A 25,415-nucleotide genomic window follows, 5' to 3' on the forward strand; every position below is an offset into this window, starting at 1 on the left:
ATCTGTTTCTTTATATCTCAGCCAGATTCATGTTCTATATTTCGTATGAAAGCTGACCCTTAGCATTCATGAACTTAAAATTTATAATGTCAGCTATTCAGAAGGTACCTTCAATGTCCATAATATAATAATTTATCTTTGTTACTAAGACCCAAATTTAAATAGCTGGATGGAACAAGACACCAATAGAATGAGTCTCTCCAGCCACCTAGGACCCACCTCTCAACACAGTGTTGTTCCATATGTCATAGTGCATATGCAGTCTATAGGGATCACAAGATTTTCAGTTATATTTTACTGTATTTTATGGGAGGAAGTTTTATATTATGGCAGGTTCACAAACTAGGGGACTAACTAAAGAATGCATACTTCAACTATGTCAAAGGTAAAAAATAAATACCTCTTACAGCTAACTAAGCTAGGTTTTTGAAAGATTCACACTAAAGTAATATAGAAAGGCGGACGAAGTATTGATATTTAGGTAATTAAGTATTACTGCTGTCCCTGCTACATTTGTAGATCTCTAAGCTTCAGGTTTCTTATCTTTGTAATTGTTTTCACCCAGCAGAATATTAAAGTCAAAGTAAGAGAACTTTTGAGATGAACAAAACAAAAAATCAAGAAAAATTAATAGACAAGGCAGTGGTTTATTATTTAAGAATTTGAGAAGTGATTATGTAAAATCTCAAGAGAAAATAAGGCCAAAGGTCATATGAAGAATGAGAGGACTAAAATACTTTTAAATAACTGAATGGGAGAAGCATATTTTACTAGTACAAAGACTAAGAATGCAGAAATTATAGTAATAGTTCCAAATAATTTAATTATAGTTAATTACAGAGTTCCTGAATCTTTACTATATTGCTTTTATTTATACTTAATTTCATAGGAGGAATCAAATTTTCTGACAAGGATGCTGTCATAACTAAATTTTATTTACTTAGAAAAATTGTTTTAGCTAAAACAAATGTATCTTCATCTGTATGAATTGGCCTCTGTTTGCCAATCATTGTACATTGTGTAATTTTTTTTTGGCTACTTATGAATATGTTTTTATTTCATATCAAACTTTAACATTTAGAATCCAATGGTAGCACACGGTTTAAATTTAAATCTGCATAAATTCTAAAATTGTAACAGTTTAAATCCTGGTCACCTTAGAAGAGAAGAGTAGCAACATAAAATTTTATCATATCACAATATCTGATTTTTTTCCTTTATTTATTAGAAATACTATAGGGTGTTTGGTGTACTATTGTTTTTAACTAAAGGTGCCAGATTATCTCTCCCCATATTGGATGTAAAGTTTTCATTCCTTGTTCTCTTTATGCATAAAGTAGAACTCGTGAAAACAAAATAATTGTTATTAAGTGATCTCTAGGATCTGTATTATTTGAATGTAAAATCATATTCACATTTCCCAATAAAACCATCTGTTTCAGCACTCAAATCCAAACTAGAAGTTATCTCTATCCACATTACAGAGTATTATTGTCTCTCTAGTTAGTAGCTAAAAGTCAAATTGGAGACGAACTTGTTTTCAAATTTTTTAATTGTTCAAGTCATTGAAAATCCACTTTTGGTCTTACAGATCCTGTATTTGTATTTAAATTTTTTAATGGTTTTAATGATATCAAATAACATTTAAAAATATACTTTGCATTCAGAATTTTTTCTTTTTTTAAAAAGCATGGTATTTTATGCAACAATAGTTTATGTTGATTATATTTTTGGAAACAATGTTATAAAGATTATAGGTATCATTGACTTATCAAAGTTAAATGAAATGTGTTTAATGAAGTGATTAATTATTAAAGTACATATATTTGAACATTAGATTTTTACGTTCTTTCTCTATTTACAATATTTTAATTCAAACTGGTATTTATAAATGTACAGAAAGATGATCAATCAGCTTGTTAGATCCTCTCCTACACATATTTTGCCTTTAAAAAAAACAGAGGAGGTGGTATTTATTTATTTATTTTTATTGGGGTATAGTTGTTTTACAATGTTGTGTTAGTTTCTACTGTACAGCGAAGTGCATTTCCCTATGCTATACAGCAAGTTATTATTTATCTATTTTATACATATTAGTGTATATATGTCAATCTCAATCTCCCAATTCATCCCACCACCCATGCCCCCTACTTCCCCCGCTTGGTGTCCATACGTTTGTTCTCTACATCTGTGTCTCTTTTTCTGCCAGCAAACTGGTTCATCTGTACCATTTTTCTAGATTCCACATATATGCGTTAATATATGATATTTGCTTTTCTCTTTCAGACTTAACTTCACTCTGTATGACACTCTCTAGGTCCATCCATGTCTCTATAAATAACCCAATTTTGTTCCTTTTTATGGCTAAGTAATATTCCATTGTATATATGTATCACATCTTCTTTATATATTTGTCTGTTGATGGACATTTAGCTTGGTTCCATGACCTGGCTATTGTAAATAATGCTGCAATGAATATTGGGGTGCATGTATTTTTTTGAATTGTGGTTTTCTCTGGGTATGTGCCCAGTTGTGGGATTGTTGGATCATATGGTAATTCTATTTTTAGTTTTTTCAGGAACCTCCATACTGTTCTCCATAGTGGCTGTATCAATTTACATTCCCACCAACAGTGCAAGAGGGTTCCCTTTTCTCCACACCCTCTCCGCATTTATTGTTTGTAGACTTTCTGATGATGCCCATTCTAATCGGTGTGAGGTGATACCTCATTGTAGTTTTGATTTGCATTTCTCACTAAATAATTAGTGATGTTGAGCAGCTTTTCCTGTGCCTCTTGGCCATCTGTATGTCTTTGGAGAAGTGTCTATTTAGGTCTCCCACCCATTTTTTGATTGGGTTGTTTGTTTTTTTGATATTGATCTTCATGAACTGTTTATATATTTTGGAGATTAATCCTTTGCCCATTGATTCGTTTGCAAATATTTTCTCCCATTCTGGGGGTTGTCTTTTTGTCTTATTTATGGTTTTCTTTGCTGTGCAAAAGCTTTTGTTTCATTAGGTCCCATTTGTTTATTTTTGTTTTTATTTCCATTACTCTAGGAGGTGGGTCAAAAAAGATCTTGCTGTGATTTATGTCAAAGGGTGTTCTGCCTATGATTTCCTCTAAGAGTTTTATAGTGTCTGGTTTTACATTGAGGTCTTTAATCCATTTTGAGTTTATTTTTGCATATGGTGTTAGGGAGTGTTCTAATTTCATTCTTTTACATGTAGCTGCCCAGTTTTCCCAGCACCACTTATTGAAGAGACTTGTCTTTTCTCCATTGTATATTCTTGCCTCCTTTGTCATAGATTAGTTGACCATAGGTGCGTGGGTTTATCTCTGGGCTTTCTATCCTGTTCCACTGATCTATATTTCTGTTTTTGTGCCAATACCATATTGTCTTGATTACTGTAGCTTTTTCTGCATCTATTGAGATGATTATATGGTTTTTATCCTTCAATCTGTTAATATGGTGTGTCACATTGATTAATTTGTGTATATTGAAGAATCCTTGCATCCCTGGGATAAATGCCACTTGATTATGGTGTATGATCCTTTTAATGTGTTGTTGGATTCTGTTTGCTAGTATTTTGTTGAAGATTTTTGCATCTATATTCATCAGTGATATTGGTCTGTAATTTCCTTTTTTTGTAGTATCTTTATATGGTTTTGGTATCAGGGTGATGATGGCCTCGTAGAATGAGTTTGGGAGTGTTCCTTACACTGCAATTTTTTGGAAGATTTTGAGAAGGATGGGTGTTAGCTCTTCTCGAAATGTTTGATAGAATTCACCTGTGAAGCCATCTGGTCCTGGACTTTTGTTTACTGGAAGATTTTTAATCACAGTTTCAATTTCAGTACTTGTGATTGGTCTGTTCATAATTTCTCTTTCTTCTTGGTTCAGTCTCTCAAGGTTGTGCTTTTCTAAGAATTTGTCCATTTCTTCCAGGTTGTCCATTTTATTGGCATATCATTGCTTGTAGTAGTCTCTTAGGATGCTTTGTATTTCTGCACTGTCCGTTGTAACTTCTCCTTTTTTATTTCTAATTTTATTGATTTGCATCCTCTCCCTCTTTTTCTTGATGAGCCTGGATAAAGGTTTATCAGTTTTGTTTATCTTCTCAAGGAACCAGCTTTTAGTTTCATTGATCTTTGCTATTGTTTTCTTCATTTCTATTTGATTTATTTCTGATCTTATTTTTATGATTTCTTTCCTTCTACTAACTTTGGGTTTTGTTTGTTCTCCTTTCTCTAGTTCCTTTAGGTGTACAGTTAGATTGTTTATTTGAGATTTTTCTGGTTTATTGAGGTAGGATTGTATTGCTATAGCCTTCCCTCTTCGAACTGCTTTTGCTGCATCCCATAGGTTTTGTGTCATTGTGTTTTCATTGTCATTTGTCTCTAGGTATTTTTTGATTTCCTCTTTGATTTCTTCAGTGATCTCTTGGTTATTTATTTAGTAAAGTATTTTTTAGCCTCCTTGTGTTTACATTTTTTGTTTTTCCTATAATTTATTTCTAATCTCATAGCATTGTGGTTGGAAAAGATGCTTGATATGATTTCAGTTTTCATAACTTTACCAATGCTTGATTTGTGACCCAAGATGTGATCTATTCTGGAGAATGTTCCATGTGCACTTGAGAAGAAAGTGTAATCTTCTGTTTTCAGGTGGAATGTCCTATAAATATCAATTAAACCTATCTAGTCTATTGTGTCATTTAAAGCCTGTGTTTCCTTTTTTATTTTCATTTTGGATGATTTGTCCATTGGTGAAAGTCGGCTGTTAAAGTCCCCTAGTATGATTCTGTTACTGTTGATTTCCCCTTTTATGGCTGTTAGCATTTGCCTTATGTATTGAGGTGCTCCTATGTTGGGTGCATAAATATTTACAATTGTTATATCTTCTTCTTGGATTGATCCCGTGATTATTATGTTGTCTCCTTCTTTGTCTCTTGTAACAGTCTTTATTTTAAAGTCTATTTTGTCTTATATGAGGATTGCTACTCCAGCTTTCTTTTGATTTCCATTTGCATGGAATATCTTTTTCCGTCCCCTCACTTTCAGTCTGTATGTGTTCCTAGGTCTGAAGTGGGTTTCTTGTAGACAGCATATATACAGGTCTTGTTTTTGTATCCATTCAGCCAGTCTGTCTTTTGGTTGGAGTGTGTAATCTATTCACATTTAAGGTAATTATCGATATGTATGTTCCTATTACCATTTTCTTAATTGTTTTGGGTTTGTTTTTGTAGGTCCTTTTCTTCTCTTGTGTTTCCCACTTAGAGAAGACTCTTTAGCATTTGTTGTAGAGCTGGTTTGGTGGTGAATTCTCTTAGCTATTGCTTGTCTGTAAAGCTTTTGATTTCTCTGTCGAATCTGAATGAGATTCTTGCCTGGTAGAGTATTCTTGGTTGTAGGTTGTTCCCTTTCATCACTTTAAATATATCATACCACTCGCTTCTGGCTTGCAGAATTTCTGCTGATAAATCAGCTGTTAAATGTATGGAGTTACCTTGCATGCTATTTGTCATTTTTTCCTTGTTTATTTTAATATTTTTTTTGTCTTTAATTTTTTTCAGTTTGATTACTATGTGTCTCGGCTTGTTTCTCCTTGGGTTTATCCTGCCTGGGACTCTCTGTGCTTCCTGGACTTGGGTGGCTATTTCCTTTCCCATGTTAGGGAAGTTTTCTACTATAATCTCGTTAGGTAAGCTTTCTACTATAATCTCTTCAAATATTTTCTTGGGTCCTTTCTCTCTTTTCCTTCTGGGACCCCTATAATGTGAATGTTGGTGCATTTAATGTTGTCCCAGAGTCTCCTAGGCTGTCTTCATTTCTTTTCATTCTTTTTTCTTTATTCTGCTCTGTGGCAGTGATTTCCACCATTATGTCTTCTAGGTCACTTATCCATTCTTCTGCCTCAGTTATTCTGCTGTTGATTCCTTCTAGTGTATTTTTCATTTCAGTTATTGTATTGTTCATCTCTGTTTGTTTGTTCTTTAATTCTTCTGGGTCTTTGTTAAACATTTCTTGCATCTTCTTGATCCTTGCCTCCATTCTTTTTCCAAGGGCCTCAATCATCTTCACTATCATTATTCTGAATTTTCTGGAAAGTTGCCTATCTCCACTTCATTTAGTTGTTTTTCTCAGGTTTTAACTTGTTCCTTCATCTGGGACATAGTCCTCTGCCTTTTCATTTTGTCTATCTTTCTGTGTTTGTGGTTTCATTCTGCAGGCTGCAGGATTGTAGTTCTTCTTGCTTTTGCTCTCTGCCCTCTGGTGGTTGAGGCTATCTAAGAGGCTTGTGCAACCTTCCTGATGGGAGGGACTGGTAGTGGGTAGAGCTGGGCATCCCTCTGGTGGGCAGAGCTCAGTAAAACTTTAATCTGCTTGTATGCTGATGGGTGGGGCTGGGTTCCCTCCCTGTTGGCTGTTTGGCCTGAGGCGACCCAGCACTGCTGCCTACAGGCTCTTTGGTGGGGCTAATGGCGGACTCCAGGAGGGCTGACTCCAATGAGTACTTCCCAGAACTTCTGCTGCCAGTGTCCTTGTCCCTGCAGTGAGCCACAGCCACTCCACCCCGCCCCCCGCAGGAGACCCTCCAACACTAGCAGGTAGGTCTGGTTTTGTCTCCTATGGGGTCACTCCTCCTTCCCCCGGGTCCTGATGCACACACTATTTTGTGTCTGCCCTCCAAGAATGGAGTCTCTGTTTCCCCCAGTCCTGTCAAAGTCCTGCAATCAAACTCCATTGGCCTTCAAGTCTGATTCTCTGAGGATTCCTCCTCCCATTGCCAGACCCCCAGGTTGGGAAGTCAGAACCTAGGGCTCAGAACCTTCACTCCAGTGTGTGGACTTCTGTGGTATAATTGTTCTCCAGTTGAGAGTCGCCAACCCAGCAGTTTTGGGATTTGATTTTATTGTGATTGCGCCCCTCCTACCATCTCATTGCAGCTCTCCTTTGTCTTGGATGTGGGGTATCTTTCTTGGTGAGTTCCAGTGTCTTTCTGTCAATGATTGTTCAGTAGTTAGTTGTGATTCCAGTGTTCTCTCAAGAGGGAGTTGGAGGTGGTATTTAAATGTCAAATTATTCATGCAATATTAAGATTCAGGTTTAGAAATGCATAGTTAACAGAAAAGTCTTATAATTCCCACATTAACTGTGCCTCATCCTAGCCATACATATGCTGAGTTTCTGTATATAGTCTTTAAATTTAATACTTCAGTGCCATATACTCTATACAAGAATCAGTTATGGTTTCCACAGCAACTCTATCTGGCTGCATTACCCTTGTTAATATAAAAGTTAACGTTGTATTCAAAAATGACATTTGCAGATAAGGTGGCAGGCAAGTAACAGCTGTGTGGAAACCTTAAAGTTAGAGTTTTTTGTTTTTTGGGTTTTTTTGCGGTACGCAGACCTCTCACTGTTGCGGCCTCTCCCGTTGCAGAGCACAAGCTCCGGACGCACAGGCTCAGCAGCCATGGCTTACGGGCCCAGCCGCTCCGCGGCATGTGGGATCTTCCCAGACCGGGTTACGAACCCGCATCCACTGCATCGGCAGGCAGACTCTCAACCACTGCGCCATCAGGGAAGCCCTAAAGTTAGAGTTTTTGACTTACGTAATTAAAAAAAATTCTTAGCTCCATTTTGTATGAAGTAAATATTATTCCATTTTTAATGAGCACCAAAAATGTACAAGGAGACACTATACAAAATATAAAGTTGTAAACGTATGTATACACAAAATGATCCAAGAGTGAGTTAATTTTTTTTTTTTTTTTTTTTTTTTTGCGGTATGCGGGCTTCTCACTGTTGTGGCCCCTCCCGTTGCAGAGTACAGGCTTCGGACGTGCAGGCCCAGTGGCCACGGCTCACGGGCCCAGCCGCTCTGCGGCATGTGTGATCCTCCCGGACCAGGGCACGAACCCATGTCCCCTGCATCGGCAGGTGGACTCTCAACCACTGCGCCACCAGGGAAGCCCCCAAGAGTTAGTTAACTTTTTCCTAAAGAGCGATCCACATTCACATGAAGTGTAGTTGATTAGCAGCCAGATGGCTATTCCCTTCTATGTCCAAGGTCCCCAAGACCATTCCCAGGTTAGGTGATTCACTAGGACGACTCACAAAATTCAGCATATAGTAATACTCAAGGAATGAATACCTTTCATTGTAACAAGTACCTTACAAAAAAGTTTATAAACTAAAATCAGCAAAGGCAAAAGTCACATGGGGTAATGTCCAGAGGAAGCCAGCACAAGCTTTCAAGAGCCCTCTCCCAAAGGAGTCAAAAAGGATGCTTCATTCCTCCAGCAACAAATTTGGCAACATGGATGAAATGTTATCTATCAGGGAAGCACAGTAAAGACTCAGTGCCCAAGGGTTTTATTGGGATTACATATACACCCTCTACCTAACACATAGCAAAATCCCAGACTCCCAGAACAAAAACAGATGTTCAGCATAAACCATATTATTTGTACCAACAGTCTAGGTACAGTGAGCCACTCTTGTCATTTAAGGAAGTTTCTTTTCAATGTCTGGCACTTTGAATCACCATTCCAATTCCCAGATACCTGCCATTTGCCAAACTCGCAGGCAGGCCTTCCTAAAGGGTAGCAGTCTCAGGCCTGCTATATTTTCTCTTTTTTGTGTATTCCTAAGTAATATACACATATACAGATATACCACTACACTTTTTCTAAGGCACCATTGTTAATGCTTTTGGAGAAATTAAAATGCCATTTTCAATTTGGCATGGCTACAGTTAAAGAGACTTAACAGTATGCAGGAGTTATTTTCATGAAGTACAAAAGCAGTTATACCATTTACATAAAATACAGGGCCGTGTTTTAACACCTTGCTGTGGACATTTAAAATTCTTCTTAATACCTGCTTTGAGACAGTCCTTACCTTAGGGGTCCTATGGGCAAATGATTCCAACTTGTTTTGCAGGGGATGGAATGAGGATGGGGTGGGTAATAACCTTTTGCAACCATCTGAATTCATTATGTCTGTGCACTGTTTCTGCATAGGTAAGAACAGATCAGAGCCCACAATCATGGTACTAATATTTATAAGTATTTTGTTAATGTCCTAGATGTTTCTTTTTATATATAGGATCCAGGTTGATTAAACTTTCCCTGGGTCCTATGAGGCAGTGTGGAACTTAGCACCCTATCTATTAGGAACCCTAATGTATGAAAAGTTGTTATGTGTTTTGAAAAATTAACTAATGTATATGCTCAGTTTTTCTAGATAATTTTTTTACTGGGATGGTAGATTTCTTGAACTGTACTAATTTAGAGAGAGGATTTCTCAAAATTTATTCCAGTATGCATGTGGACAGAAGTTAACAGATTATTTACTGTATGCAAACCCTTTTGAGTCATTTAAGCCCAGTAAATTTTACCCTGATGCATAAAAGATAATGTTACTGGTTGAACAATCTTTTCCTCTATAAATTGCAGAAGAATAGTGGTAAAATTTTTCTCTTCTTCAATCAAAGATCAACTTTGTAATTTCTGTGATTAAGCTGAGTGTAGACAAACTTGATTTTGGTCTTATTTTATTTCTAAAGTTAAAAAAGAGTCAGTGAAGTTAAATCACCCAGTATGGATACTATAATAACATGCACTGATTTGCTTTCTGGATGTAACTTCTTACATTTTTAGAAAGTAATAGTTACTCCTAAAACTAAAATGTACAAGACTTTATAATCAGTGCTGAAAGCAGAACAATACTCCGTTTGCTTAATTCAGAGTAAATTTCACAGTTGTTTTAACATATTATGTAATATAATTTGACAAAGTTGTTTAAGGTATCAGCTATATTCACAATTCTGTCCTTACAAAACGGTTATGGCTGTCCATTTTCTCCCTGCCTCTATCAAATTTAAGAACCTTAGGAAAAGAAGAGAGTGTTTGTTGTACAAATTTAACAGGTGGAGCATGAGACAAGAAGAAAAGAGGAAGCTCTTACACTCTCCAATGACTTTTCTAGCACAAGTGCCCTTGGGTAGTCTGGAAACATAATGATAGATATTGCTGACTTCCAGGTTCCTTCTTTGATTCAGAAATTCAACTTCAGCTCATTAAAATATTATCCTAATGAAAAGACTTAAAAATGAAACATGTATTGAATTAGTGCCTGCAAGATGCAAGGCAGTTCCACAGGGAGTTCCCTGGCAGTCCAGTGGTTAGGACTTGGTGCTTTCACTGCCTTGGGCCTGGGTTCAATCCCTGGTTGGGGAACTAAGATTAAGATCTCATAAGCTGCATGGCACAGCCAAAAAAAAAAAAAAAGGCCGTTTCATAAAAGTTAACTAATTTATTTTCATACTTGCCAGATGAAATATACTCTTATCATTTTATAGATGAGGTGAGACTCAGAAAGGTAAAAGAGTTAGCCCTAAAGCATAGAGAATGTATGTAACTGGAGTTGGGATTGGAACCCAGATATTCTTTCTACTAAAGAAATAGCTTAGTAGAATTTTTAAGATGACAAGAATGTTCCATTTTACTTAATTTAACTCCCTTATCCTATGTGTAGGTAAATCAAGGCTCAGAATTGCCCAAAGATAAAAGCTAGTTTGTGGCAAAAAGAGAAACAGAATCTAGTTCAGTGGTTCATTCATTACTCCTTCACTTGGCTTCAGTGACTCTTCATAATCTTAGTTTTATTCCTGAATTACTCATCTTTCCTTCTAAATCTCTTTGCCTTGATCCTCTTCTTTTCCTGCATTTCTTCTATTGGTGGTCTCATTCTCGTTATGACTTTTAATGCTATCTGACAGCTCCCAAATTCATTTTTTCCGTCCATACGTGACTCATTGAGTTGCAGACTTTTGTATCCAACTTCCTACCTGAAATCTCCACTCAGCGGTCTAATAAATATCTCAAATTCAACCTAAAACTGACAGATTTTTCTTTTCCATAGCTAATCTGTTCTTCCCACCATCTTTCCCATCTCAGTTGATGGCAACATTATCCTTTCAGCTACTTTCAGTTACTCAAGACAAAACACCCTGGAGTCCTCACTCCGTATTTGATGCACAGGAAAACCATTTTGGCTCTATCTTTAAAATATATGCAGAATTCAGCTACCTCTTACCACCTTCACTGATACTGCTCTCTAACATTAAGTCAGATCCTGTTACTCCTTTCAGAACTTTGCAGTGATTCCCCATTTTCTTCAGAGTAAAAAAATAAAGACCTTACAAAGCAAGGTTTTGTCAGGATAACAACATTTTTAAAGGGTCACTCTTGTTGCTAAGTTTCTTTCTCACTAGAATATAAACAGTGTGGAGGCAGGAATCTTTGTCTCTCTTTGGTTTACTACTCTATCCCAAGCACATCAGTGCCTAGCACATAGATGGTATTGAATCAGTGTTTGTTGAATTTAAGTTCATGCATTCATTAAATATTTATTAAGCTCATGGTATATGACAGACCAGTGCTGGATACAGCAAATCAGCTGTGGTCTCTGCCTTCATGAAGCTTTCATGAAATAGATGCCCATTCTCAGAGATACTGATTCTGTTGGTCTTCTGTGTATTCCAAACATCTGTATTTTTTAAATTATTACAGATGATTTTGATACACATGATGTGTTAAAAGCTTGTTGTGTGTGTCTGTACCTCACTGTAGAAACAGATTTATTCTTAAGAATATATCATTAGGAAACTCAGAAGTAACTTGGTCTCTAAGGGTTGAAAAACATTCCTAAACAGGAAATATTAGGGGAAAGAAGACCCAATAAACACTCTAGGGAGTACATATTGCACAAACACCTCTTTCATGTTAAATAATGCCAGTTTCCAATAACCTTATCACTCACCTCTACTGGTTGAAAGGGGTTAGACTGTCTCTTTTCCATATCTAGCTCTTTACAGCTATTTTCACATTATTTGCCCTGTCATATATTTTGTGCTATCATGGACTGAAGAAACACGTAGGAGTCAAAAGAATTAAGTTATTTTCCCAACAACGAAATTAACTGAGTTGGTAGTCTCACTGAAGCTAGGGTTCCTTATCTTTCTTTAAAAAAAAAAAAAAAAAAAAGAAGGTTCCTCATCTTTAAAATGAAGGTTTAGACTAAATTAAGCTCCCTCTAGCTGCAATATTCTATAATTCTGATTTTACTTTTGACATCTACAGCAGTTATAATTGATAACAGTGATAGAAACAATACAGTATCAAAATTTGATACAGTTTTGAATCATCCCATTATAGAAGTCTTTGGTGTTTCCAGGTTAACATACTATAAATAAAGGTCTTGCATTTAAAACATAATTTCATTTATTTTCTAGTTTGCTAATTTCAGTTGATACATCAACATAGCACTTTGGAAAGTTCAGTCAACAAAGAAACTCCATTTCTGATTACATTTCAGAACAATCATGGAAAAAATACTTTCACAATGATTCTCATTATTTCCCCTCCAGTAGACTTTAAGGGTATGACAGATTCCCATCATTAACATGGTTTACTATGGGAGTGTGGACTACCTATCATAATCTCTGGGGAAGAAGAGGGTGTGATGTGGAGATGAGAAGGACATGTCTAGAATTTGAAAAGATTCCCAAATGGTTCTGATATCTACCATCACAACCCTCTACCACCATTCCCCATTTGAGAATCACTGTTCTGGGGAGTAACCAAATAAATGTTCTCATTAACTAATTCAAGACCATCACTGTATCTGCATTCTACATAAAAAACTACTTTATTCAGGTGTATATATTCTTTATCCATTGCATTGCATATTACCTGAATTCAGAAGATAGTTTATATGTAGTACATCACTGTCTGCCATTCCGAACATCATGAAGTGGAGAATAACTGATACATTATATTGAACAGTTCATGCAAACTCTATTCTAAATGAAGATAAGTATACTTCAAATGAGTTATTCCTTTGGAATCTAAACAAAATTAGAATATAACCATTGTATAAATAATCGTGGTATTTTTCAAGTGGACAGTGTGTCTTTGAATACCCTATATTCTCTAGTTTTTACTCCAAGTAGGATAAATGAGGAAATGTGCAGCAAGTATTTTTAAGATGAAATTTTCATTCTTTTATAAGGTTCCTGACAACAACCTGAAGCTAGAGTATATACCCTGGAGTTGGAGAGCCTGGTTTGCAATTATAGCCTTACCACTTATTATCTCTGCAATCTGGGCCAATTACTTAATCTCTGTAGGTTTTAACTGCATCACCTGTAAAGTGGGGATAATAATCGTATTTACCTCGGTGTTACGTTCTGGATTTTATGAGCCAGTGAATATAAACTGTTTGGCATAGTGCCTAACTTCTAATAAGCCATTGTGTCAAAAGCAAAAACTAGAGAGGGTGGTAGTTCACATCTTTTTTTTTTTTTTTAGAACATAAAACCTCTAATAATCTGTAATAATATAGGCTTTGCAAAAATGAAGTTTTTTTAGTTGCTAATATGAGTTGACCCCAAACCTTCAGCCTTCAAATAGTCTTTGTTTGCTTGACACAATACTACTTTTCCTCTGGTATGATGGTGACTTAGTTTATTACTTACACTAAAATTGTTTTTTGATCTGTCACTAGAAGAAAAAATAAAACTTCTGTATAAATAGTAAATAGTGTTACAAATAGTGCTTCTCAAGCTTTCATGTACAGATGAATTACTTGGAGATAGAAGCTCAGATTTTCAGGCCCAATACCATTAACATCTGAGATAAGCCCCAGTTATCTGCATTATCATCCTCTACTTCCCAGTTGATTTAGATGAAAGTGGTCCCTAGGACCACACTTTGAGAAATATTTATTCACAGAATAGCATGAGAGTGGCAATCAGAAGACTATGGTTATGAATCTAGCATTGCCATAGATTTCTAGCTTTGCATCCTAATGATTTAACTTCTGCTTTGAGAACATGAGAATGTATATCAAGTATGTTGAACTTTTTCAAAGTCAGAATATAAATTAAGAAGTTCTATATGTTTGAAGATAATGTAATAAAGAGCAAAATTCATGAGGCTGGGAACTGTAAGACAAGATTTCTCATCCCAGCTCTGCTACTTTATAGTGTCATGATTGGGTAAGGTATATAATGTCTCTGAAATCTTAGTTTCTCCATCTTTAGAACAGAGTTAATACCATATTCACCAAGTATGTCATATCCAACTAGGATGTAAGTACCAAGAAATCAGACTTTGTTTTTGCTCACTGTTGTATATTCAGCACCTAGAACAGTGCCTGGTACATAGTAGGTACTCAATAGGTAATTGTGGAATGGATGAAGTATATTATTTGAAGTGATCTAATAAATCCTGGGAATAGAAACACAAAAATAGCATAGTACCTTCCCTCCAGAAGCTCACAGTCTGGGCGAGACAGACATGCACAAATACTTCAGCATAGTTAAATGAATGAGTGCACTGTGAAGATCACCTGAGGTAATGTAATGATGCACATTGCAAGTTATAAGGTGATGGTGGCACTTGTAGAGAACAAAAGAAAGAATGCAAGTTCAGAAATGGATCTGTTAACCCTTTAAAGCATTTCTTCAGAGATTTATGGTCAGTTTGAAGTTAAGGCCATGATAATCCAGAGAATAATGTTTGTATTTAGTGAAGGTGGGAACATGAAATGGGACCTGTAAGTGCACGATAGGAAAATGGGATTAAAATGAAAGTGCATGTGCTCACACACATGTAGGTATATGCACATACATACCTGTGTGTGTGATGGGGAAGAGGGCAGTGGAAATGATCGAACACAAGTTGAAAAGGATAATGGAGAGGTGGTAGTAATGAAGGACGAGTAAGGAGACATAGATGCAGCTGTTTCTTCTAATATCATCCTTTAGTAGTACTCATTTTAATTTAATTTTTCAGTACCCATATTAATAATAGGGTGAAAACTGGGAGTTAGGTTGGAGTAGAGAGAGGAGAAGAATGTGTTTAAACAAAACAAAAAGTAGACCTAGGTCTCCAATGACTGGTACTTTATTTTATTGATTACTTGATATATAACATCTTCAGTTATTTGGGGGTTTTTTGTTTGTTTTTAAGCCTGGGGGCCAGTCAACTAATTGTAAAGTCTTCACAGTTTAGAAAGTAGAAAATGCTTTTAAACCAATCTAAATCATTTTTTGCACTATTGCATAATAGCAGAATTATTTTTAAAAGTCACTCATAAGTAAAAGAAAAGTAGTTTCCTATGCTATGAAAGGCAGTGTGGATTTTTATAGTCATTTTTAGACTTCCTTTTTGATCATCTCTTTCAAAAATGTACATACTGATATCTTTCATATGTTTTTCTATTTAAGTTGCAAGTTTAAATTTGTATGTTGCTAAGACACAAGATTTATCATGTGGGATCCAAGGGGTCTCTCTTGAAGATGGGTAAACCTTCTGACATTGCTGGAAAAGTTCTGTAGTTATGCACATTTTTCTGGAGAGGGGCCCATGTTCTTAAAGAGAGTCCATGACCAAAACAAGGCCCTAAGAGAACAGTTTTAATTCATTGACTCAGTTCTCTTTTTTAAAGACTACTATGGAGACTGAAGTGTGTAGTTAAAAATATCTGAAGGTCATCACTACATTTTTTTATTTTTTTTATTATTTTTTTTTTTTGCGGTACGTGGGCCTCTCACTGTTGTGGCCTCTCCCGTTGCGGAGCACAGGCTCCGGACACGCAGGCTCAGCGGCCATGGCTCACGGGCCCAGCTGCTCTGCGGCATGTGGGATCTTCCTGGACCGGGGCATGAACCCGTGTCCCCTGCATCGGCAGGTGGACTCTCAACCACTGTGCCACCATGGAAGCCCCTATATTTTTGTTTATATAATGATCTATCACCTCAAAAAAAAATTTTGGAATGTGTGTTTTACCACATGGTCTGTTTTGCAGGTTCGATTCCCTTCTCACTTCAGTTCAGATCTCAAGGACCTTCTAAGGAACCTGCTGCAGGTGGACCTGACGAAGCGGTTTGGAAATCTAAAGAATGGTGTGAGTGATATAAAAACTCACAAGTGGTTTGCCACAACTGATTGGATTGCTATTTACCAGAGGAAGGTGAGCCTTTTCTTTCTTTAATTTAAAAGCTTTTTAAAAGTTGCTGTTTAAATTATATGTAGTAGAGGTATCTTTAACTTAACACATGGTTTTATTTTTTTTTTACCTTTTGAATTAATCTTATGCAAGACTTAACCTTTATAGCCCACAACTTAAAAATGAGTTTTCTCCTTGATAGAAGGGAAAGTGTATATTCTATTTTGACCACCAATTGAAATGTTTTCCTGGTTAAATTTTTCCTACCCATGCCTCTTTTCATAATGCCATGACAATTATATATTAGACAATGTCGTAATGGTTTGCACTTCAAAACTGATGTGAAGCCACACTAGTAGGATGATATGTAAGCAAATATATTCTCGTACCCAGAATTGGCATACAGCCAGATATAATAACGTTTAAGTGCTGGATTCATCAGATATTTTTCAGTCATTATTACTTTACCTTTGTAATAAATTGAGACATTTAAGAAAAGATTTTGCGGTGCTGAATTACTTTCATCTCTCCTTTTGCTTCTTAAATGCCCAGTTAAAGATAGTTTGTATGAATAAAGTGTCTTCATCTTGAATATGTTAATTTTTTCTTTTTTTTCATAAAACAAAAACTTCTAATGTTTCAGAAATTTGCCATATTTAATAATGCCATGCAGCCACATGAGTGAATTTCCTTAGGAAAAAAATGTAAATGCTCAAATTATTAATAGCACAGTTTTTCTAATTTATATTTTTTATAAAAGATTTTTTAAAAAACATTAAAAGAATTTTAGAATGCAGCAAATAGAAAATATATCAAGACCAAGACAATGTGAGTGCAGTACAGCCTTTGCATCTCAAAGGGGTTCAAAAACTCTCTAACCATTAAAGTCATTGAAACATAGCCGTTAGCATCATTATCTCAGCTGGTTGTGTTATGTAGTCAAGAACAAGGTCCAAAGCAATTTAAAATAGATTTTAGATCTAATAAATAAATATTTTATATTTTCATGTTTTTTTCTAAATTTCCTAGCACCAGTGCAGTACTTTCAAATTAATGAAAGCAACTCTGTAACCTCTCATTTTAATCTTTGAAGTAATCCTATGGGATAAGTGGTACCATTTTCCCCATTTTACTGATAAGAAAATCAGCTCAGAAAGGCTAACTGCTTTAAACATAATCATACAGCTGCTAAATAATGCCTATGTTTGATTCCAAGTTCTTCAGATTCCCAATTCCAAGATCACATTACCCCCTTTAAAGGCCTTTTAACATGGTTATTAAAATAAAGCCCCAAACCACTCAACAGTACATTGTTTCATAAGATATTCATAGATTTTACATATTACATGCTTGACTTTCATGCTTTGAGCAATTTTGGAGTAGGAAGACTCTGCCTCAGAAGGCAGAAGAGAGCGAGCATGAACTCTGGGGTTAGGTAGACATTGATCTGAATCCCAGATCAGACAACCATTAGGAGTGAGATCTCAAGCAAATTACTTAACCACTTTAAAGCATCAGATTTCTCATCCTTAAGATTTGTATTAAGGTAGAGGATGCAAAAGGAAGAGTAGTTTGGAGAGAAAGATTAAATAGATTGGTCCAGGCTCTATTTTTCTTTCTGGTTGAGGTATGTTTCATATAGTTATCATCAGGTAATCTGTTAAGTAAATAGATTTGAAATCATCATAATCCCATCATCCAGACAGCACCTCTATTAACAGTTGGCATATTTATTCCTTTTCTCTGTGCTTTTCCTCACCACAGTCCATTCCCATGACTTCAGTGACCACCTTCAGTAGTAGATCTACTTCTTCCGACCCTGCATTTTCCCCTTAGCTTCAGGCCATTACATCACAATTACTACCTACTACAAGATTCTATTTGGGTGACTTATTTAATCTACATTTTCTTTTAGTGCTTTTTGATCTAACTTCTTTTTGTTATTGTTGTTTAATAGTTAACCAATTATCCTCTTAGCATTTGTTGAATAATAATTATCTGACTGCTTATTTGAAACTCTACCTTTCCTAATACTAAATTATTATATACTTCAGTCTGTTTCTGAACTTCATTTTTTATGAGCTCTTTTTGTCTCTTCTTGTACTGTATACCACACCACCACACCATTTTATGTAGCTTTATAATGTTTTTTATTTCAATTTTCAAAATACTTATATATTTAATATGTGGAATTCTTATAAATATTTATGAAAAATACATAATTCAATTTTTTCCAGTTTTATTGTAGTAAAGTACACATAACGTAAAATTTAATATCTTAACCATATGTAAGTGTACAGTTCAGTGTCATTAAGTACGTTAATATTGTTGTGCCACCATCACCACCATCCATCTCCAGAACTTTTTCTTCTTGCAAAACTGAAACTCTGTACCCATTAAACAATAACTCCTCTGTTTTATTGGTCTTTCCAAATATTTATGTTGTACTGGGGGATCTTAATTGGGATTACAGTATATTAATTAGAAGAGAACCAAAATCTTTAGGGTTCTTTTTAATGAGCATGTTATATTTCTGCAGTTATTCAGATATTTTCTGTCATTTGATAAAGTTTTAGAAACCCCTTCCCTCATACAGGTCCAATTTCTCTCTCAAAGTTATTCCTTAAATTTATATTTTGGTTGCTACTGTGAATGTGTTTCTCGTCCATTGTAAGAGCACAAGGGAGAAAACATTTCTATGTTTGTTACAATTGGCTACCTTACTAAATAAATTCTGTTATTGATTTCCTTGGATTTTATTGACAGATAATCACAGTGGGTGGAGGTGTCATTTGCCTCTTCTTTTTCAATATTTGTATCTTTTATTTCCATTTTGTTTTATTATATATGCTAGAATGTCTAGAATAATATTTTAAAACTGTGGGCCTGTTGAGCTGTCTTATCTTGTTCCTCTTTTGAATGGGAATGCCTTTTATGCTTTACCACCAAATATAAAATTAGCTATTTGTCTTGGATAAGTATTCCTGATCAGCTTAAGGAAATATCCTTGATTGCTAGTGTACCGTATTTTACCTTCTTTGACATATTAGTATAAGGAGTTACATCAGTGAGATATCCTAACATTCCTGAAGTGAACATCATTTAATCATAGGGTATTATTATTTTAATATCTGCCTAAAATCAATTTGCTAAAGTTTTATTTAGGATTTTTACTTCCATAGTCATAAGTTTTATTGATCTATACTTTTTGTTTTCTGGAGTTGAGATTATATGGATTCATAAAATGAGTCTGGAAATTTTCCATGTTTCTTATTCTTTGGGAAATTTAAGGAACATAGGAATTATATTTATACCTTGGAAATTTTAAGAAATTAATTCTCCTGTGGATATTGGCCTCTTCAAATTTTTGCCTCTTATAAAGTCAATTATAGAAATTTATATTTTCCTATAAAATCATTTATATCCCTTTGTAATTAGCACTATTTATATTATATTTATTATATTATTGTTAGTTAATGCTATATTTAGATGAATTGATTAGACTTTGTTGAAGTTTGTACTTTTTATTAGTATCTTAAAGATTTATGATGTATAATGAATATTTTCAATTTTATTTTAGCCAACATTTACTAATCTTTACATATCATGTATTTTAAACAATTATTCTTAAAATGGGTAGAACTTCTACTGCTCAGTGCTTTCCAAGGGCTGGATTTATCTCAGGTAGTAAACAGCTTATCTGCCAAGAAGTAGCACACTAAAACAAACAGGTTATTTTATTGGGCAAATTGATCAATAGCAAATCTTGATGATTAACAAAAATGGACTTGGGGCTCTCTGGATAATTTACAAACAGAAATAATTCAGTACTTTAACATAGCCATTTGTTTTACTATCATCTCAATTCTAAGTATGTAGAGAAGTACAAAAATGATAGTAAATTTGAACAGTTTTCATAGTCCTTTTTTATTCTCTGACCAAGTGCTCATGAACAACGGAATAGACAAAGGCATCTGGCAGAAAGACAAAAAATGGGAGAAAATGGCCTGGACAGCTCAAACTGTACAATCATTTTCCAGAGATTGTCTCAGTAGGTGTGATCCTAAACTGCTGCCTTGCTAGTAGACATGAGGCGACTGTCTGCTTAGCCCATTCTTCTGTGCAGTGCAGAACTGCAGGCCCCAATGCAGGGCACATAGGCAACCATCTGGCAAACAATAACATATTAGACTTCCCATTCCTACTTATTTTTTACCTTATTCTTTTTAGATGTCTTGTTTGTGTGTATCTTATAATAGTTCAGCCATGTGTGTAAATAATTTATAAATAAATAACTATACATTTATTGGTGATATATACTCAAAAATGTTTTACTAAAGGGCATATAAATCAAAAAACTTTGGAAACCACTGGTATAAATATTAGAAACAGCTCTGGACTGGAAGTGGAGACCTAATGAATTTGAAACCTGCTTTAGCCACTTATTAGTCACATGAATTTGGTCAACTTTCTGTCTTATAATCTGTAAAATGGGAATAAGGCTACCTTCCCTGCCTCCCTCACAGTGTTATGTTGAGGAAGAAATGAAACAGCCTGCATATAATTGTTAGTAAACATTATAGATGCTGTGTAAATTGTGGTGTTATTGTTTCAATTTTTCACATCTTTTCCTCAAACGTATTCAGTACACCGCATTATCTTTATACAGACCATATTTTAAGTAATGGAAAGACATTTTATTTTTAGGATCCAAAGAGAAAACTGTTCAGAATTTAACAATTTTGTAATTCTAAAAGAGATTTTTTTCAAATTTCTCAGAAATTTTTGATAGCCAGCTATTTTAACAAAATAGTGTTGGGAATTTTAAAAAAATGATTAAAAATAAATCTGAATTATCTGTAACCTCAGGAGGAAGGAATTAAGGAAAAGGGGATAGAAAATGGACTTTAGAAGTAAAGAACTGATACAGGAAAAACTGGAGTTCTGTAACCTTAAGTGCCAGCATTTTGATGCCAGCAGTTAATTATCCTAGAAATCTCAAGTATTGTTGTTGGCCTGTACCATTCCTTGAATGAAAATATTGAGATAAATAGCAAACCTATAGTTTGCTTCTTCTTTTAATGTTGTGATCATTTAGGGACTTAAAGGCATTTAAAGATTGCCACTGTGTAGTAAATAGGCGGAATTTATTTTCCTTAGTGTTTGTTTGGAAATTCTCTGGCATTTGTTTTTCCTCTTTTTCCATATCACCAAGCAGTTAACACTTCTGACACTATCTATCTGGAGATACCAATTGCCAGTCCAGTTTTTGCTTCTGACTAATGGGCTATAGGTCAAGATTCCCACAAACACCTGGGGGTCGATTAATTTGCTAGAGTGGCTCACAGAACTGAGAAACTACTTACTGGGTGACCAGCTTATTATAAAGGGGTATAACTCAGGAATAGCCAGATGGAAGAGAGGCACAGGGCAAGGTGTGTGGGAAGGGGCTCAGAGCTTCCTGCTCTCTCCAAGCCACTCTCCCCAAATCCCCACTTGTTCACCAACCCAGGAGCTCTTCGAAACCCAAACCCCTTCCTTTTGGGGTTTTATGGAGGCCTCATTACATAGGCATGATTGATTCATTCATTGTCCATTGGTAACTGAACTCAGTCTCCAGTCCCTCTCCCCTCCCAGAAGGTCAGGGAGTGGGATTGAAAGTTCCAACCTTCTAATCACAGGGTTGGGTCCCCTGGGAACCAGCCTCCATCCTTAGGTTACTTAGGGGCTTTCCCAAAGACACCTCATTAACATAACAAAAGACACTTTTTGCCACTCTCAACTCAGGAAATCCAAGGGTTTTAGGAGCTTTGTGCCAGTAACTGGCACAAAGACCAAATATATATTTCTTATTATAAATCACAATATCACTCTTGTTTCTCTCTCTGTGTCAATTATAGGTTGAAGCTCCATTCATACCAAAGTTCAGAGGCTCTGGAGATACCAGCAATTTTGATGACTATGAAGAAGAAGATATCCGTGTCTCTATAACAGAAAAATGTGGAAAAGAATTTTGTGAATTTTAGAGATGAGCAACAAGATGACATCAGAGCTCACACTCAGTCTTTGCACTCTGTTAAGAGATAAGGTAGAGCTGAGACCGTTCTTGTCGAAGCAGTTACCTAGTTCCTTCATTCCAGCGACTGAGTGAGGTCTTTATTGCCGTCATCCGTCTGTGCACTCTACATCCAACTATGTAACAAGGCACCGCTAAGCAAGCATTGTCTGTGCCATAACACAGAACTAGACACTTTCCTGCTTCTCTTTGGTTCGTCTTTCTCCTCTTCTCCTAAATCCATTTCTTCCCGTTTCATTTTCATTAATTTTTCTGCAAATAGTGCTTCATTTTATTTTGCTGGTGTTGCAGATGGGCAGTGTTACGGCTATGTGACATTGGAAGGGAAGGATATATGTTGCTTTTAGTAGTTCTTACCAATATTTTTGTTAGTTGCTTAAGGATATACTTTCTAATAATTATTTTTACTTTGAGTAGCTCATATTAGGTTTTGCCAAAACGCTGGACAATTTTTGAAGATAGAATGTCTTTACACCAAGGATATTTATACAAATAAAACAATAACTTTCCTAGAACTAATACAGAGTAGCTAGACCCAGCAATTTGGATTCCTACAGATCAGAAGCTCTATTTCACTTCACCGCCTTTCCTGTCATCCTCCCCTCGAGTAAATAAGCGACCAGCCTGTGCAGTATGACAAGCGTGTCTCCTTTGCAGGAAAAGCTAATGATATGGATCATCATCGCCCAGGTTCTCTCACTTGATACCAGCATTTATGTAGGTATCAGAGAAGAGTTCTAAGATTTCTAAACTTTAACTTTCCATAAGGGTTTTAGCCAGTATTTTAATAGAACATGACTAATGAAAGTGACACATTTTTAAGTTTCTCAAATAGTCCCCATTGTAAACTTTTGAAAGGAAGAGAAATGAAGTAAAAAGAACATTAAGTGAACAAATACTTAGCTAAGTCAAACAAGTGGCTTGATTCTTGTAAACAATATAGAGGCACTTTTGTTTAAATATAGAGGTTTTTTTGTTTATTTTGCTTTGCTTTGCTTTGTTTTGTCACAGTAGGAACAAAAGTTGTTGTCAGGTGATTATGCTGGTATACTGTATTTGTCAGCCTGAGGTAGAGGCCCTGTTGCAACTTTGGCTTTCATCCTATGCCTCAGCAATGAGGAAAGGGGACAAAATTTATAAAACTACCACAACTGTGTTTTAGTTTTGAGGTGTGGTATTTTTAGATATGTTGTAATTTCTTGCCTCTTCTTTCAGTAAATGGAATTATGATCATGCAGATACAATTTTAGTATTTGAGTTTAGTTTTTTTTAATATACTTTTTTGCCAATTGACTTATCATTGCTGTCATGTGGAAATTTCAAGCACTTTTGCACATTTCGTTCACTGTTTGTTGAGACTCCACGGCTTAACTCAGTTTTTTAAATATGTTTTTTCTTTGCTTTTAAATTTCCTGTCTGGTTTTATCTCTATGTGTCAGTGACCTATCTTAAAACAACACACCAAAATAGTTGAAAATAAACTGTGTTCATTTTTTATGATCAATTTATATGCATACAAGATGAGTTGTGTTTAATCAAACTGGTCTTAATGTATATAAGCACTCTATTTGCTTCATTATCGGTGCAGGTAGGTCACTGATTCTACTTCTTTTCATCTGTACCACACCCTTGTAAAACCTTTGAAGACACTGAAAAAATCTGTCTGAGATATTCTCCTTATCAGTCTGTACATCTTTTGGTTGTCAAGTGTTTCTGCATGGTCATGTCACTTAAAAGCTGATACTGATTTGTTGGTCACCTATATTTAAAATGTGCAAGAAAAATATGAAATACTTTGCTGTAGCAAGTTTTATGTAACAAAAATATATCATGTTAATAAATCTAAAAAATTTTAATTACTTTTTTTGTATTTCATTTAGACCCAAGAACATGCTCATCATGTATTCTATATGTATGCTATAAATGCTATGGTACCTTTGTTGTATATTATTGTAAAATTATTACAAAATAATTTTAGTAAATCATGGGGGTGACATTTTGATTATTACATTTTTAGTTTTCAGTAATTAAAAAGATTTCTATGAATTCTAAAAAAAAAAAAAATATATGAAATTACTACTGCCCGGCACAATTTGCTATAGAATCTACCTAGGTCGATTACCCTAGGCATACATTGGTTTTGAGGGATATTTAGCTGTTCCATTTTAACTCTCCATTTAAAGGACACCAGCAAGCTTTCAAATATATCAACGGAGTCTATTTCTGACCACTCAAGTACATTGAATTAGAATATCTTAGAATTATATAAAACTCCCAGTTTCAGCCACAATTGAGCCAAAAATAAGATAAAAGTTTGATTAATAAATAAGTGGAATGAATCAGTATTTAATATCAGATTACGTTATTTGAAACAGAAGAAATAATGACACGGCATTGTCGAGGAAGGAGCCCTAGACTGAAAGTCAAGGCATCTGTCAAGCCTGGTCTGTCACTATCAGCAATGACCTTGGCCTCAGTTCTCTTATCTATGAAATGGAAGAGTTCCATTAGGCAGTTTCTAAGGTCCCTTCTAATTTTCACATGTTGTGACGACTCTTTTTGACGTTTTGAAGGGATAACATGCTTAGAAGCAAGTCTCAGTAAGGCTATATTTTAGGGCATCTTTCTTCTCCTTACTCTACAGTGTTCTTACAATTCTTTGAATATCATGAGAACCTCGTGTCTGTTCTGATTCCTTCCTCCTTCACTGATGCTAAATATCCAATTGATATCAAACTGTCAGCCTACCAAAAAGATATTGTGGCTTGTGGGCACTGCTGTCTTGTTCTGATATGTTCTTGTAGTGACTGCCCATTGGCCTGAAAATACTCATTGTAAGCCTAAAAAAATCATATTTCTTTCCCACTGTTTTTTCTGCTTGTTGAAGAATCAAATGAAATAATGTACGTGAAAGCACCTTGTAAACTGTAACCTATCAATGTAAAATGTTAAGGTGTGTTGTTATTTCATTAATTACTTCTTTGTTTAGAATGGAATTTCCTATGCACTACTGTAGCTAGGAAATGCTGAAAACAACTGTGTTTTATAATTAATCAATAACTGCAAAATTAAAGTATCTTGAAAAGATAAAACAATTTATTGAGTCTTGGATTCTATTTAGTGCCCTTATTTCCTGATTTATTTTCTGCATACACCACAGATGCTTATGGATTCCTAGCTTTTATGTATTTGGGTGAGAACAGAGCAAGAGAGGGTCAAATGTCCACTAGTCTATTCCAACTGTGTATTTACTGAAAAACTATTAGATTTATTCCATAGTATCTAAAAGTGTTTCTGCTTTTTCATGAT

General features: G+C 35.2%; 1 protein-coding gene across 5 annotated transcripts in view; it reads left to right on the plus strand.

The window, feature by feature from the left end:
• Positions 1-25,201, plus strand: part of PRKACB (protein kinase cAMP-activated catalytic subunit beta) — a 143,544-nt gene extending 118,343 nt beyond the window's left edge. For all 5 annotated transcript variants that reach the window (XM_060024317.1, XM_060024343.1, XM_060024333.1 and 2 more), the window contains 2 exons: positions 15,890-16,054; positions 21,931-25,201. In XM_060024317.1, the coding sequence (XP_059880300.1) occupies positions 15,890-16,054; positions 21,931-22,056 (291 nt within the window). In that variant the 3' untranslated portion in view covers positions 22,057-25,201. The remainder of the gene's footprint in view (positions 1-15,889; positions 16,055-21,930) is intronic.
• The last annotated feature ends 214 nt before the right edge of the window (positions 25,202-25,415 follow it).

This window comes from Delphinus delphis, chromosome 1, assembly GCF_949987515.2.
Source record: "Delphinus delphis chromosome 1, mDelDel1.2, whole genome shotgun sequence".
Classification (NCBI taxonomy): domain Eukaryota; kingdom Metazoa; phylum Chordata; class Mammalia; order Artiodactyla; family Delphinidae; genus Delphinus; species Delphinus delphis.